The sequence below is a fragment of the Telopea speciosissima genome, chromosome 10 (genome assembly GCF_018873765.1).
Source record: "Telopea speciosissima isolate NSW1024214 ecotype Mountain lineage chromosome 10, Tspe_v1, whole genome shotgun sequence".
NCBI classification, from domain to species: Eukaryota; Viridiplantae; Streptophyta; class Magnoliopsida; order Proteales; family Proteaceae; genus Telopea; species Telopea speciosissima.
In genome coordinates, this window is record NC_057925.1 from 14,115,109 (window position 1) to 14,131,451 (window position 16,343).

Genomic DNA, 16,343 nt, shown 5'->3' on the forward strand with positions numbered 1-16,343 from the left:
TACAATATATCATTTTTTAAGCAAAATAAGTTGGTTTTCAGTTTTTTTATTCCTTTTTCATTGATTTCATCATTTAGTGTGTATCGTAATAGAATGGGGAGAAAATAGGGTTTCAGTTTTGAAACATTGAAAACCCGAGCAGCAAGAAGCAAAGGCAGCCACCGCCAATGCCACATCTACTGCCAGGTTCTGTTGCTGTGGCAGCGGCGGCTTCTTCTGTTGTTGCTGCTGCTGCTGTGATGGTTGTGCTGGTGGTGGTGGTGGTGGTGGCGTGGCAGAAGCAGTGTGGCTGCTGCTGCTGCTATTGCTGCTCAATACGTATAGAGACTGAATTCCTTGTGTAGACTCTTAAGTATTGGGGTGTCATCAGACTCTAGGATTCTAGGGTCACAGTTGTTCTTTTCTAGCACAATTGGAGAAAGTGACTCAAGAAGCACTGAAATGATGGCTTCAAATGTGAGGAAACCATTAGTAAGGATGGAATAGTAAATGGAGGAATCACAACCACAGATCGATCCAGTTTTCTAGCTCCTCCAAGAACAAATGCTAGGAGACATTGTCATAGGCATCAAGGTTTTTTATCCAAGTTTCTGTTCATCGACTTTCATAGCATCATGTAGTCCTATGACAGTCTAAACAGGCCTTCTATTAGACCAAAGTAACAAAACTAAGCCAGCGAAGTAATACACTTCATCCTCTTTGTGTATCGGCAAAAGAAGATAAATGGAGGCCATTGTCAATTGATTTCACACCTACACAATCACCCGCACTGATAGTTAATGACACATGAACTAAGGAGACAGTTACTCTATCCAGATATGCGATAAGGTGCGGAAGATCCCTTCACTTCATCCTAATGAAAAATCTACCAATGTAACGCAAATCCTTCTATTTTGTTTCGCTCCCCTCTCATCAATGAGGAACATTTCCTGATTTCCAGAAGTTGGATTCACTTTCTGTAGACGTTCTTTCACTGCTTTATTAAAGAGAATATCATTGCATTGCATGAAATCCAACTGAGATCCCGGACAAGAACCTTGGATGGAAGTATCCATAACAATCTCTGATTCCAGCCAGAAATCACAAGGGCAGGACTATGATGCCTTTCAATTTATTGTTTTCCAGAAAAAGCAACCATTCAAACCAGATGAATATATAAATAAAACTGTCAAAAGGTGGATGTCAAGATCAGTTGAATTATAGATCAGATGCTCCTGAGTCCTGGCTATAGTTCTTCTTTGGAACGGGACAAAAAGGAAGAAGATAAAAATCTAATCAACCAATAGAATGTTTAATGGGAAATATAAAAAGGAAAAATTCCCAATGACTATGTCAAACATCAAATCTAGGTAGACAGAATATTCCAAGATTCCCAATTGAAATCAAGGGCATTGGTTCATCTGAAGAAGACAACCATGAAGAGCAGTAGCAACAGCTATGATAACGACGACAATGCATTGATAGCGACAACAAATGGCAGATTCAGAGAATGCTGAAGGTAAAAAAAAAATCATCAAACACAAACCCATAATATATCTTATCGAATTAAAGGGGAAATACAGGAAATCAAGGGCAATCAAATGGTACAGAAAAAGAAAAAGGGGTCTCCGCATTTGCATTTATATTTGCATACCCGGCGACGAGGCGACAACCGGCATCGTACCGCTGCTGATGTCGACCAGTGCGGGCCACCAAATCAGACATGCTCTGAGGAATCCTCTCTTGATGGGTCAAAATCGGGTTTGCAGTGGTGGTGGAGGAGGAAAGCGGTGATCATCGAGTCCTCGCCACCATTAAATTAACAAACCAAGCCGTTCTCAACAGTTTTCTTCTTCTTCTTTTACTTTGAAGTTCCAATAAGGCAATAACTCAACAAGTCCTTTACAATAATGAGAAACCGCCGTCAAATGGGTTCTTCATCGCCATCGTTGTTGACCTTGAAGTTGAATTCTCCTCTTCATGGTTCAATTTCTTTAAGTTTCTCTCTCTCTCTCTCTATATCTGTCTGAATCTGAAAGGGATTCCAAAGTTAAGCTCTGTTTCTTCGAAGCTTTCCTTCGTGTCTTTTGTGTCAAGAGGTGAGAAGAAAGGACGAGAGGAGACCAAAACGGAAGTCGTGTGAGAGAGACAGAAAGCCCTAAGGGCCAAGGCGAAGAGAAGCGCAAGTATCGGATCCGACATGCCACATGGCGTATTGTTCTTGAGGAGTTAAGGGCAGGAGATAGGGCCCCCTCGTGGAACTGGAACCAGTCAAGCCTTTTTAACCTTTACAAACCGTCTCTGACAGCATCCTTTAAATTTAGCCGTTATTGATGGCGGTTTTGGAGTTTTTAGGGCTGAAATCGGGTTTTATGAACTGGGGTTTACGGTTACTTTTTTGTAGATGATCGGACTCTGGATTTATGATGACCGGAGTTGGACTAGCATCAGGAGACACGATTTTGGAACAACGGATAGGTGTTCTATCTTGTGTATTTTCCGCTGCCATAATTACATTACGATATCATATTCTCTCTCACTTGTGATTTTTGCTAGACATTTTAATGGATGTTTTGCTTCATGTGAATTCATAGGCTTCGCGAACAAGTTGATTGGGAGATAGTTTCGATTTCGTCTAATAAGAAAAAGAAATCCTAAATAGGTGTTTTTTCCTTCGTCTAGAGTAAAGGAAAACTTTCTCCAATGTATTTTACTTGCATTGCTTAGTTTGAAGGAAAGTTGTGCTTTAATCGTTCAAACAGAGAAAATTTTATAAACTAGGGGAAATTTTGGCAGCTTGAAAGAACTACCATTATGGATCCTCGTTGGTGGGCTCCTGACGCTGCTAGCATCGAGAACCCTCTCCAATAAACTAATCATAAGATGCATTATTATATAGTGAAAATTAGAGACTGAAAGAGGGTTCTTTGTGCAAGCGGCATAGGGAGCAAATCAATGAGGAACTACAAAACAGTTTTATCAATAGGAAGCCATAGAGGCCATTTCATATGAGGAAGAAAGAGAAAAAGGAGAGGGTGATAGGGTCCCCTCTACAGTCAGCTTCCTTACTGTAGTTTTTATTATCATTCTATTGAGGGTCCATAAGCCACTAGGTGGGCACCCAAGGGGGAGGCCCAAGATGGGGGTGTGCAGGGGGTAGGGCAGTGACAACCAACACTGTTATGTGCAGGAGGTGGACTCATTACAAGACACAATCCTTGGCCTTGCAAACCACTAGCAAGGTGCATGCACCACTAGGCTAAGTCCACGGCCGCTCCTTCTTGTACTTGTTGATCAGAAAGAAAAGAAATAGTATATGGTAGCATAAACTACATATATTAAACTAACCAGATGATGAATAGCAAACGAATTTAAAAAGAAAAATATATATATATATATGGATGTTATTGAAAGATTTCCAGAGAGCCTATGTGTTCAAATTTATAATCCAAGGTGTATGGTCCTTCTTTTTTTTCTTTTTTTTCTTTTTTTTTGAGAACATAAAACTTACTAATAGAGAAGAAATACAATTAAGTCTATAATATGATAATCCTTAAGTATATTAGTCCTAGCCCTGTATACTAACTGGTGAGCTATTGATATCATACATTGATCTTTTTTAAAGAAGTTAGCAGTATTAAAAGATGATTTAAGTATGAAACACATCCAATAATAGTCAAAAAACCTCCCAAGATCAACATCTACAATGATGCTCATCGATCCACTCCACCAAATACTTGCAATCAGTTCACATGTCTTTAACATCTCATTTACATTGCACTTTGCAATCCTTGTAGCGTCCCCCTAACTTATGCATATTGGGTATATCTTGAATTAGCAAAATTCATAGAAGCCAAAAACAAAACTTTTATTAATAATTAAAACCAAGGCCCAACCAGCCTCCCCATATGAAGGCTCATAACTGCCATCACAAATCATACTAGGATGATCCTCAATAAACAGTCATTGATAATCCCCAAATGACATAAGAAAGGAGTCACTCTGGAAGAGATGAATGCTGATCTAAATTGGTTTTCTAAGGTATGATGTATGGTAGTCTATTGTGAATGGATATATAGAACCAACTACTCCACTTACAGATGCAAAGGCTAAGAGAACCTATGTACACAATCTTAGAGCATTAAATGCAATCATGTCCTAGGTTAGATGAAATTGTCATGGCCAAGGTGTTGGATTGTGACACTACAAAGGATGTCTAAGATAGATTGAAAAACATCTATGAAGGGGATGCTAAGATCAACAAGGCAAAAACTACAGATCTTCAAATCTCAATATAATAACCTAAATATGATTGAGGATGAGAACATTGATAGTTACATGGTTAGAGTCAATGAGATAGTAAACTCTATTAGAGGAGTTGGTGAGAAGATGACAGACTCTGATGTATGCCTAAAGATCCTTAGATCTGTACTCCCCAAATATGATTCAAAAGTCTCAGTCATGAAGAGGCCAAACACTTGGAAACAATCACCTTTGATGAGGTACATGGTACTCTCAAGACCTATGAGATGAAATTAGGAAAGGGTAAGTCTTGATAAAGAAGCAACCTTCAAAGCTATGAAGAAATTGAAGATAAAGGAGCAGTTTGAAATTGAAGAAGAAGAAGATAATAATGATGATGATGATGATGGAATCACATTAATTCACGACAAACTTTACAAGGACCTTGAAAAGGGGAATAGGCAAATACAAAAATTCACTCTCATTTGAGTATTTCAACTGTGGCAAAGTTGGACACTTTGTAGGTATATCCCACAAAGGAAAAAAGGAGAGTGATGATTAAAAAGAGAAGAAAAAACAAATTAAAGGAAAAGAAAAAAAAAAAATTCATAACAACTCCAAAAAACACTAGTTCAATAAAAGAAGTTCCATTTCCAAGAAGAGTAGTGACACATCTGCGGAAGACTCTGGAGATGAATCATATGATGTTGATGATCATGCCATGTTTATGGTATTTGACCTAAGTATGTGTCAACCGGTAGGAATGAACATGACACTTAGGTGGCCGAAAGCATTAGAAGTTTGATCCCGCATTGAGACATAATGGGCACAATCAATCCACCCAATAGTGAACACATGTACAATGACTCCGGATAGGATAAGTTGTACATGTAACTATCGAGGCATTCCAATTTACATAATATGAGGTATGGGGGAAGCCCATAACGTGAATGGTTATTGAATTAGATTTTCCCAGTTGTATTCAATGGTTTTATCGTGCTATTTATTTTATGTTTACATGAATTGTAGATCAACCATCGTGACAAACTCCTTTGCAATTAATACCGCTTAAATGAGTCAATTGTATTTTCTATTTCACTAGTTCCATGGGAAGAACCCATCACCCTTGTTGGCAGCTCTATCTTCGCTTTTTACAACATCAAAGTCTTTTAAAATTAAAAGAATATAATTTATTAGGTTTGATTATTTCAATCATGAAGTCGAAATCGAATCAAACTGATAAAAGATTTTAGACTTTGAAACAAAAAACGGACTGAACCAATAAAATATTTCAGATTTGAAACCAAAAGCATACTGATTCGATAAAAGATTTCAGATTTTGAAACCAAAATTGAACTGTAACGATAAAGATTTCAGATATTGAAATCAAAATTGAATCGAACTAATAAAGATTTCAGATTTTGAAACCAAAATCGAACAAAACCGATAAAAGATTTCAGATTTTGAAATCAAAATCGAACCGATTTAAATTTAGTTGTACAATTATATCCCTGTACAGTACCAAGAAACAAAAAGTTATCCCTCACAATCTTTGAGCTCATTTGTAATAAAATGGACCTTCCTTGAGCTACCTGCATCTGTCAGTTCTGTAACTCTTGTCAACCTCAAACCAGAGCCCTCACGTCCACTTGGAATTTAGAAATTGAAGAATTTCATTAAACCAGACTACCAGAGCCTTCACCTGCATCTGATTACCATTCTCATCACATCCTAAGGGGAGACGCTAACCTCGCTGTGAAGTACTCCATTTTAGTCTCTTCTACACTCTCTTTATCACCTTCTCTGCTAGTTGCAGGCGACAGATTCTTAACAATACAATCGGTCGAATTGAACTAATCCAATTTGATGTGAATCGAATCACCAAAGTCAGAAATGGTTGTTAGCAATCAGTTGAAATCCGAATCGGAGACGTCACGATCGATTCTGTTTCAATTTTTCTATGGCTTGTAAATGCAATAATTTTCATCTTTTCATTGCGTGAGAAATATGATAAAAGAAAAAATAAAGTTTACAAATTTCAATTCAGGAAAAGGGACGAGACAGATGCGAAAATGTTTTGGGGGTAAACCCTTGATTGGTTCAGTTGTCCTTTCAGTTGATTGCGTATCCGTTCCAACTTCATGAGAAGAAAATTTTGGTCTGCTAAACCCAAAGTTTCTTTTGCTATGATTAGGAGCATAATTACCATTTTCTCCAACAAATGGACAACTGTGATAATTCTATAGTCTCGTTCAGGCGGATGACTTGGTCAATATCCATCTCAAAGGTCAAAGACGTTAAGTAGAGAGGAGAGAGAGAGTAGAGAGTGAGAGATCAGACTCCGTAGCTCTGTGTTCGACGAGTGATGGCGAAGCTTCAATCCACTCTCCAATGGCTGAAAATCAAAGAGGGAAGATCGATAGATTCGCATTACAGAGTTCAACGAAATAGCCTTTTATCTGTTTTAGTATGTCTCTTCACCATTTTTCCGTTCTCCAGATCGATCCAACTGGACGGGGTAAGTTTGAAAAGTTTAATCTCTTAGTTGTAGGGTTTCGATTTGTATTGCTGAGTTGAGTTCTGGGTTCTTGGATCGTGATTTGAATAAACTTACAGTTTTGTGCGTATGGAGAGTCGGAATCATGTGGGTCATCATCGACGACGACGAAGCTCCTGATCAAGGGAGGAACTGTTGTAAATGCTCATCATCAAGAAGTGGCCGACGTCTATGTGGAGGATGGGATAATTGTTTCTGTACAACCTAACATCAATGTATCCTCTTTATCATTTTATATTGTATTTAGTATTTTAGTTGCAAATTTTAATTTATTTCTGTGATTTATACTACCCAACATTTTGACTGGTAAGAACATTCATTAGTATTGAGATATTCAAGGATTTGGATCCTCTGCGGCCTGGGGTTGAGCGACCATCGTGCTGCGCTCAACTCACAGGCCACCACATGGATTTGATGCAAATCCAATGGTTGGTAGACGAGTTCAATTCAAAATTCAAAATTCAAAATTACAGCTCAAAATTCAAAAATTCCGATCTGCTGTCTACCAACCATTGGAATTGCATGAAATCCACGTGGTGGCCTCTGAGTTGAGCGCAGCACGATGGCCGCTCAACCCCAGGCCGCAGAGGATCCAAATCCGATATTCAACCATTCTCCAATGTAATGATACATTACAATCTTATGGTAAATGAATTAGGCAAGTATTTCTTTGACAGTTGTTTGATTTTTTTTTTTAAATTAAGAAAGTGTGTGGATGTGCATGATTACAAATAGTTAAGGAAAACAGGTAACCCAAAAATATGTTAGGTTAGAGATTTTCCTATATAGTTGGAAAAATCTGTATCAGGGTGTTTGATTCTTCTCTCTCTCTTTGACGCCAATCAAGCTTGATTGTATGATTATCCATATTCAGTAATTTATTTCTTATGATATGACTTTTCTACAGTATTTGGTGTCATAGGGAATATAGTTTATATTTATACTTATCAAATTCATAAATATAAGGTATACCTTTTTTTTTCTTCATTTTTTTTTTGGGCGATGACCAGAAAGAGTGGAAAAAGATTGTCCATATGTATTTTTAAGGACTAAATAGGGGTTAGGGATGGGAGAATCCTCTTCCTTTATAATTTGCTCTATAGAAGTGACTGAATATTTAGAATAGTTAGACAGTGTAGGGTACAAACAAGTTTGCCTAATATACTTCTGCTGTTTTTCTCATTCATCTGAAGTAAAATTGCTAGGGAACAAATAATTTTTGTAGAATAATTATAATTTGCTTTTGAAGGCAATCTTGTTGCTCATGTTTTGCTAATGGAGGAATTGAGAACTTGATACTCTTTGTAGATACTAAATGTTGCTTTGGCTGGTGATAAGACAACTGTTTGTGTGGATTATGTTAACAGGTATGTGATACGAGAATATGTTAACAAGTATGTGATATGAAGGATACAAAGGTTTAGATAAAACTCTGTACTTAATGGGGCTTCTATCTACTCTATACAGTCTAGAAAGGCTGTCTTCTTGGAGCATCTTATTCTCATCTCAATAGAATTCAATCTCTTTATCAACAAAGGAGGGGGAAAAAAAGAAGAAGAAAAAGGCAAAAGATGGTTTCTTCAAAGAAAGGGCTGTTATAGTTTACAACTTGTAGAAAGCATGAAATTCAAGGAGAACAGTTTCCCACACGGCCTTCTAGGATAGAATATCCTTAGCAAGCACTCCCAGTTTTGCTGTGTGGAAGAGTGATGTGGCAAATCTGACCATAGGAAATCTAGCGAATGGTCTGAAAAGGCCATTGTGTGAAATTTCAGCCCCAAATTAACCATTTACCCTCCCATCTAATGCCATCCCCTACCACACCTCCACTGTTGTCCTGTGCATCCTCTTGTAGTCCCAGATTTTTCAATTCCTTGTTTTTCTAGTTAGCAAACTCACCAGGATTGGTCTAAAATTTGAGATGCGAGTAGAGGGATCTTCATGTCTACCTTTCAGCCCCATTTCACCTGCTGTGGCAGATCTACCTGCTCAAATTCTTTACTTAACGTCAGTGAAAGAAAACCAGTTCCAAAATTCAATTTCAGTTCTTAATTCTTTTGTTTCTTTTCCTTTGGATTCCAATACAGGATCCCAATGGGCCTTTAAAGTAAGATAAATCATAAAAGTAAAACAAAATAATCTGACCCCAAAATGTTGAACTGAAAATACCAAAAAATACCCCTGCAATCTAGGAAGAAGTTATATTGAAAAGCTTAAAAATATAAATCCAACTTACCGAACTGGTTCCTCGGAACACTTCTTGATCATATTTTCCACTTTTTTCTTCTATTACCTCATTTTTATAACCATAACCCTACCCTATACTAGGGCAACTTGAGCCGGGTTGGTGTCAAATCCTAGCCAGACCAAGGCTATACCCCAAGCCCAACCCAGCTTGATGTAGAGGGGATATCAGAAGAGTACTTGAACCGGCTGGACCAGAAAACCACTCGGAGTGGTCAGAGGTACTAAACAAGAGGGGTCGAATCATATGCCGTTTCGAAGGTCTCGACGAGTTCTACAGGACACACAGCCTTTGGCGATGACGTATGCCCTATTTTGGCCATCCGGGCGCGTTTCGAAAGCGAAAAGGCCCGCCAAAGTTTGAAATTTGAATTTTGGCGCAATTTTTGAATTTTGAATTATTGGCGTACTTTTTAAATTTTGAATTGTATTGACCTTTATAAAAGGTCGTCTTAGGGATTTTTTTTTGGATGAATAAAAATTTAATTACGAAGAAAGGAGAGGGAATATACAAGCCCAAGGGCCAACAACAAACTGAAGCTAGAGACTAGCTAGGGCGCAAAATGGAGGTAGGAAGACCCCAGGAGACAACAATGAGCCTGTTCCTTGGGGTATCCTTAACACCAGCCAGGGGGAGGGAACTAGCTGGAGATGAAACATCAAAGAAGATGGCCTTCCAAATCTTGTCGAAAGAGCGGGAGTTGGACGTCCATCTTCTAAGGTTACGCTCCATCCAAATGTGGAGATAGTGGCACAAAAGGCAAGCTTGCCAACCGAATCACAAATCGAGTTGCCTCCGAAAGTCATATCAATCCAAACCCATTCTCTGGAGAGGGGCAGCGGCGTTCTTTGAGCAGGCCAGCAGTGGCGAAGAACACGGTTCCAGATGGAGGCAACAAAGGGGCAAGTGAAGAATAGGTGGTCGGCATCTTCGTGTCCATTCCAACAAAGGCAGCAGCTGGGGGAGACTTGCATGTGGCGATGTATGAGGAATGCTTGGGTTGGGAGGCAGTTTGCTAGGGCGCGCCAAGCGGTAAAGCTCTAACGAGGGATGTGCCCTTTAAACCAAACAACTTTATGCCAAGGACAGGGGGTCCCTCTATGTCTAACCATGTTCTAAGAGGAGTGGGAACTGAAACTGCCTGAGGGGGAAGGAAGCCACAAGATGGTGTCACCTCTGCCTCGGTGACCAGGGGGGATAGGGGGGAGGAAGCTCCAAAGATCTGCGAGGGGAGGGGGGACCAAGAGCCTCTGGCGATGATGGAAGCCTATCCAGGACGGAAATATAAATGGCACGGGAGCTGACAATGGAAGCAAGGACACCTGAAGGATGCCAATTGTCGAGCCAGAGGTAGGTTCGCAACCCATCATCGATCCTGCAAGATATAGCGCCCCTAGCTATATGCCTCACTTGGAGGATTCTACGCCAAACCCAGGAGGAGTCTGGCACTGAGCTGACAGTCCAGATAGAGTCTCTACGGAGAGGCCCCGCGTACACCCAGGAAGTCCAAATGTTGGATTTGTTGGTGAGGAGCTTCCATAACAGCTTGATAGAACCAGCAATGTTAAAATCTTTAATCCTTCTGAGACCAAGACCTCCTTCAGATTTGGGGGTGCAAATGGAAGACCAGCTCTTGGGGTGGAGGAACCTAGCTGAATCCACACCTTTCCATAGGAAAGCACACATAATAGATTCGACAGCCTTGATGGTAGCCTTGGGGAGGCCGAAAACACCGCTCCAATAGATGTAGCAAGACTGAAGAACCGATCTGATGAGCTCCAGATGACCTGCATAGGATAAAAGTTTGGTTTTCCAAAGCTGCAGCCTCTTACGGAGGAGATCAAGGATGGGGTTACAGTGGTGGGCTGAAAGTCTAGCAGATATGAGGGGGAGGCCAAGGTACGGACGGGTAAGGTGCCAAGGGAAAAGCCGGTGATGGCGGAGAGGGAAGCTTTGGTGGTATCGGGAACACCAGCCAGGAAGATTTGGGTTTTAAGGAGGTTGATGTGAAGACCGGAAAGCCCCTGGAAAAGGTGAAGGGAAGACATGATGGACTCAAGGGAGTGGGGTTCAGCCTTGGAGAAGATCATGAGGTCATCAGCGAAAGCAAGGTGGGTTAGGTTGGTGGGCTTGCACTTAGGGATGGGGGGGATGAGGTGGAGGTCTGTTTTGGACTGGATGCTACGAGAGAGGACCTCAAGGGAAAGGCAAAAAAGGAAGGGGGAAAGGGGGCAGCCCTGACGAATACCAACAGAGGAGGAAAAGTAACCAGTTGGGCTGCCATTAAGGAGGACGGAGAAGCGAGGGGTGGAGATGCAGAAGTGGATCTAGTTGATAAAGGTGGGAGGGAAGGACTGTTAAGAATAGTTACATTAGGGGTATATATGTACATAACCCCTACTTATGTACTCTTTGTTTCATTTGTATTAGGCTAAAGGGCACCAGTGTAATTTTACATTCTTTTCAATATAAACTTGTTTGTTTCTTGTTTTAGAGATATAACAGATTTCCCCAAGAATCGTGTTTGTTCTCTTTGCTCTCTTGGAGCTTTTTTCTTCTCTTCTCCATCTACTCTAAAACCTAACATGGTATCAGAGCTGTTTGTTCCTGGAGTTTGAAGGTGTTTAAAGGTTGCTTGGAAGACTAGGGCTAGCCTTCATTGCTGGACTCAAAGGTAACCTGCTGTATCTTCACAAAGCTGGTTCTTGTTTGTTTGGCATCCAAATGGAGAGCAACCAGAGGCTGTAGCTTCGTTTGGAAGTCCCCTTTCTTCTCCTTTGAACATCTCAAGCTTATTCGAAGCATCAAAGAGCAAAAGTTGAAGTTCGGCCAGACCTATTTCTGCAATTTTTCCGCCAGCTGTGGTCCTTGAAGTGACATAGCTCGTCAGTAGAGCTTTGTTGGTTGTTTTTTCTGGGCTACTTGGCATCATTTTCTGCTGGAGAAGGTTTGTCTTTGTCATTCCGCTGCAGTTTGTTGATTGGTTGAAGTTTTACAGACCTTTTTTCAGTCCTTGCCTCTGTTTTTTCTCTGTTTTTGACTGCTGTGTTTGAGGAACTGTTGTTGGGCTTGAAGTATTGTTATTTGGACCCTTCCTGTGTTTGATTTCGGGTCAATATGGGTGACAAAAATGTTGAAACAGACCTGCCATTATCTGCGGACCCTACGGCTGCATCCACCCCAGTCCTTTCATATGAGAACCCCAATGTGCAGCTTCCCATTGTCAAGTTGGACAATACCAATTACCTTGATTGGTCCCGATCCATGAAATTGATTCTTCGTTGTAGGGGGAAGATGGGGTACATAAATGGCAGCATCAAAGTTCCTCTTCCTACCGAGCAAGGGTATCCTAAATGGGACACGGAGAATTCTCTTGTGATGGCTTGGCTTCTTTTCTCCATGAAGCCTGAGATTGCCAGGAGGTTTATGGGCAAGGAGACTGCCAAGGTCATTTGGGATAGTGTGGCTCGTATCTTTAATAGAGTTGGGGATTCTACAAAGGTGTACCAACTCCTCCAACAGATTGTTAGCTTTCGTAAGGGTGATAGGAGCATTTCTGATTACTATAGTCTTGTCATGGGCCTATGGGAGGAGTATGATCATTATAGGGATCTGCAATTGTGTCCTGAGGATGAGGTCAAGGTGCACCGGCTGTTTGAGAAAGAGAGGGTTCTGTTCCTCCTTGGTGGCCTTAATTCTGAATTTGAACCTTTTAGGGTACAAATCATTGGCCGACCAAGTCTTCCCTCACTGGAGGAGGTTTGTGGATATCTACAGAGTGAAGAGACCCGTAGGGGTGCCATGGGGACTACTACTAACCCCACTGTTGAGCGTTCTGCCCTTGTTTCTTCCACCCTTCAGGACTCCATTAAGGGAGCTGATAAGGGGGCTGTTAAGGGCTCTACGAAGGGCCGATTCCTCTGTGACCATTGTGGCAAATCTGGGCACACAAAGGATTTTTGCTGGGATCTTCATGGGAAGCCTTCCCCTAGTTCTGCAGGGGGAGTGAAGGGACAGCGGAAGAAGGCCCCTAAGGCTCATGTTGGAGTCCTTGAGGCTGATTCATCATCTCTGTCCAAAGAAGACATTGCTGCATTTCGTCGAGTTGTAGCCCACTTGGATGGGTCCTCTGCTACTCCTACCTCCACGGCACTACAGGCCTCTTCCTCCTCCGGCACCATACCTTGGGTCATTGACTCGGGTACCACGGATCACATGACTGGTAGGTCTCAGCTCTATAATTCCTATTCTGTCTAATCCGGGAAAGATAAGGTAAAAATTGCTGATGGTTCCTTCTCCTCTATCTCTGGTAAGGGAGATATCCGGGTTACACCTTGTTTACCCTTGAAATCTGTCTTTCATGTTCCCAACTTTGCTACTAATCTTCTTTCCGTTAGCCAATTGACTAAATCCTTGAACTTCTTTGTCACTTTCTTCCCTACTCATTGTCTCTTTCAGGATTTGGTGACAAAGAGGGTGATTGGCCGTGGTCGTGAAGCTAACGGCTTATATGTTTTGGATACTGGTACTTCCCCTGTTGTGCAAGCTCAATCCTATGTTTATGGGCAAGGAGGTAGATGTAATCAGGAGGATATTTTGTTGTGGCATCGTCGTTTGGGCCACCCTTCTTTTTCTGTTATGAGGAAATTGTTGCCTCATTTATTTTCTTCTTTTCCTGTCACACATGGTTTTCATTGTGAACCTTGTCTATTTGCCAAAAGTTGTAAAACAGTTTATACATCTAATGGTCATAGATCTACTTCACCTTTTCATCTTATTCATACTGATGTTTGGGGACCCTCCCCTGTTACTTCTTTGCGTGGCTTCCGCTATTTTGTTTCCTTCATTGATGACTATTCTCGGGTTACTTAGGTGTACTTGTTGAAACACAAGAGTGATGTCTATGTTACATTTAAAAATTTTTATGAGTTAGTGTATACCTAATTTCAAACTCGAATCCAAGTTGTCCGTTCTGACAAAGGTGGGGAGTATATGTATAGTGGTTTGGAAACCTTTTTTTCTGACCATGGCATTATTCATCAGGTGGCCTGTGTAGATACCCCCCAACAAAATGGGGTGGCTGAACGCAAAAATCGCCATCTCCTTGAAGTGGCTAGATCTCTCTGGTTTACTATGCATATTCCCAAAACTTTTTGGTCAGATGCCATATTAACTGCTGTCTTTCTTATCAACCACATGCCATCCAGTGTCTTGAACTTTAAAGTTCCCCTTGATGTGTTACCTCCCTGTTCTTCTTCCTTCTCCCTTCCACCTAGGGTGTTTGGGTGTATTTACTATGTCCATATTAGTAAATCTGCCCGTACTAAGTTGGACCCTAAGGCTCTCAAGTGTCTCTTTCTTGGGTATTCCTCCACCTCCAAAGGCTATAAATGCTATCATCCCCCTACTCGTCGGTGGCTTCTTTCTAAAGATGTCCGTTTCTTTGAAACTATTCCATATTTTCAGTCACCTCTTCAGGGGGAGTGTTCATCTCTTGGTGGTGGTGAGGGTGAAGAGGTTCCCGAGTTTGTTTCTGTTCCCCTCTCCTTCCTGTTCCCATTTCGCCTTTTCAAATTGACAGGGGAAAGAAAAGTCCTGTGGATACTGTTATCAAGGGGAGCCCTCTGTGGATAATGTGGTTGAGGGGGAGCCTCCTAGTGCACAAGTGAACAGAGAACAGGGGGAGTTACTAGTGTATACGAAGGACTGGAGAACTTCGGCTACATGGCTTCCTATAAAGAAGACTGGCCAAAACCCTTCTTCGTCTCCTCATCCTGAGCCTTCACTCATTGAGACAGGTATACCTCCTACTTCTCTACCCTCAGACTTGGATCTTCCTATTGCCCACCGCAAAGGAACTCGGGCATGTACTAATCCAATTGCAAAGTTTGTTTCCTATGATTCTATCTCCCTTACATGTATAGCCTTTTCTGTGGCTATCTCTTCCATATCTATTCCCAAGAATGTAGCAGAGGCTATAGCAGATCCGAAATGGAGAGAAGCAATGAACACAGAGATGTTGGCTCTTGAGAAAAATCACACTTGGGACCTAGTTGAGCTCCCTAAAGGGAGAATCCCTGTTGGATGCAGATGGGTTTTCACGGTCAAGTTCAAGTCTGATGGTACTGTGGAGAGGTATAAGGCAAGACTTGTCGCCAAGGGTTATACACAAGTGTATGGCATTGACTATCAAGAGACCTTTGCTCTAGTGGCCAAGCACAACTCCATCCGTGTACTTCTCTCAGTGGCTGCAAATCTTGATTGGCCATTGTACCAGCTTGATGTGAAAAATGCATTCTTACATGGTTACCTAGAAGAAGAGGTATATATGCATCATCCTCCTGGGTTCAAGTATATTGGTGGCAATGGGAAAGCTTGTCGTCTTAGGAAGGCTCTTTATGGACTCAAACAGTCTCCTAAGGCTTTGTTTGAGAGGTTTAGACAAGCCCTCCTACAAAGTGGGTATACTCAAAGTCAAGCTGATCACACATTGTTTATACAAAGGAAGGACAGCACCACTACAGCTCTCATTGTTTATGTTGATGACATTGTGGTCACGGGAAACAGTGAAGTTGAAATCTCAAAACGTAAGCTTTATTTGGCTCGGCAATTTGAGATCAAAGATCTCGGTCCATTGAAGTATTTTTTGGGCATTGAAGTTTCAAGATCCAAGCAAGGAATCAATGTGTGCCAAAGGAAGTTTGTTCTTGATCTACTTACAGAGACAGGCTACTTAGGATGCAACCAATATCCTCCCCTATTGAGCAGAACCACAAACTAGGGGAAGATTGTGGTGAACCTCTTGTAGATGCTGAAAAGTATCAGAGATTAGTAGGCAAGCTAATCTATCTCTCCCTCACCAGACCTGACATAACTTATGCTGTTGGAGTGGTGAGTCAGTTTATGCATGCACCCAAGATGGGACATCTTGCTGCAGTTTATCGGATCCTCAGATATTTGAAGTCATGTCCTGGAAAGGGTCTTCTCTTCTCTAGGAATGATCACTTGAGAATCGAAGTTTATACAGATGCTGATTGGGCCGGATCTATTTCGGATAGAAGGTCCACTTCTGGATATTGTACTTTTGTTGGGGGAAACTTAGTCACCTGGAGAAGTAAGAAGCAACCTGTAGTAGCAAGGTCAAGTGTTGAAGTAGAATTTAGAGCCATGGCTCATGGTGTGTGTGAAATCTTGTGGTTAAAGAAACTTGTTCAAGAATTGGGTTTTGAGACAACCGAGCTTATGAGTTTATACTGCGATAACAAGGCAGCTATCAGTATTGCTCACAATCCGGTTCAACATGACCGAATCAAGCATGTT

At 41.3% G+C, this 16,343-nt stretch overlaps 2 protein-coding genes across 4 annotated transcripts in view; one reads left to right on the top strand and one right to left on the bottom strand.

Moving 5' to 3' along the window:
* LOC122643070 (nudix hydrolase 16, mitochondrial-like) overlaps positions 1-2,072 on the bottom strand; it is a 64,237-nt gene extending 62,165 nt beyond the window's left edge. The window contains exon 1 of one of the 2 annotated variants that reach the window (XM_043836705.1): positions 1,634-2,072. In XM_043836705.1, the coding sequence (XP_043692640.1) occupies positions 1,634-1,704 (71 nt within the window). In that variant the 5' untranslated portion in view covers positions 1,705-2,072. The remainder of the gene's footprint in view (positions 1-1,633) is intronic. The other variant, XM_043836706.1, reaches the window with a different exon arrangement.
* A 4,452-nt stretch (positions 2,073-6,524) lies between these two features.
* LOC122642924 (dihydropyrimidinase) overlaps positions 6,525-16,343 on the top strand; it is a 41,687-nt gene continuing 31,868 nt past the window's right edge. The window contains exons 1-2 of one of the 2 annotated variants that reach the window (XM_043836538.1): positions 6,525-6,739; positions 6,832-6,993. In XM_043836538.1, coding sequence (XP_043692473.1) covers positions 6,587-6,739; positions 6,832-6,993 — 315 coding nt within the window. In that variant the 5' untranslated portion in view covers positions 6,525-6,586. The remainder of the gene's footprint in view (positions 6,740-6,831; positions 6,994-16,343) is intronic. The other variant, XM_043836539.1, reaches the window with a different exon arrangement.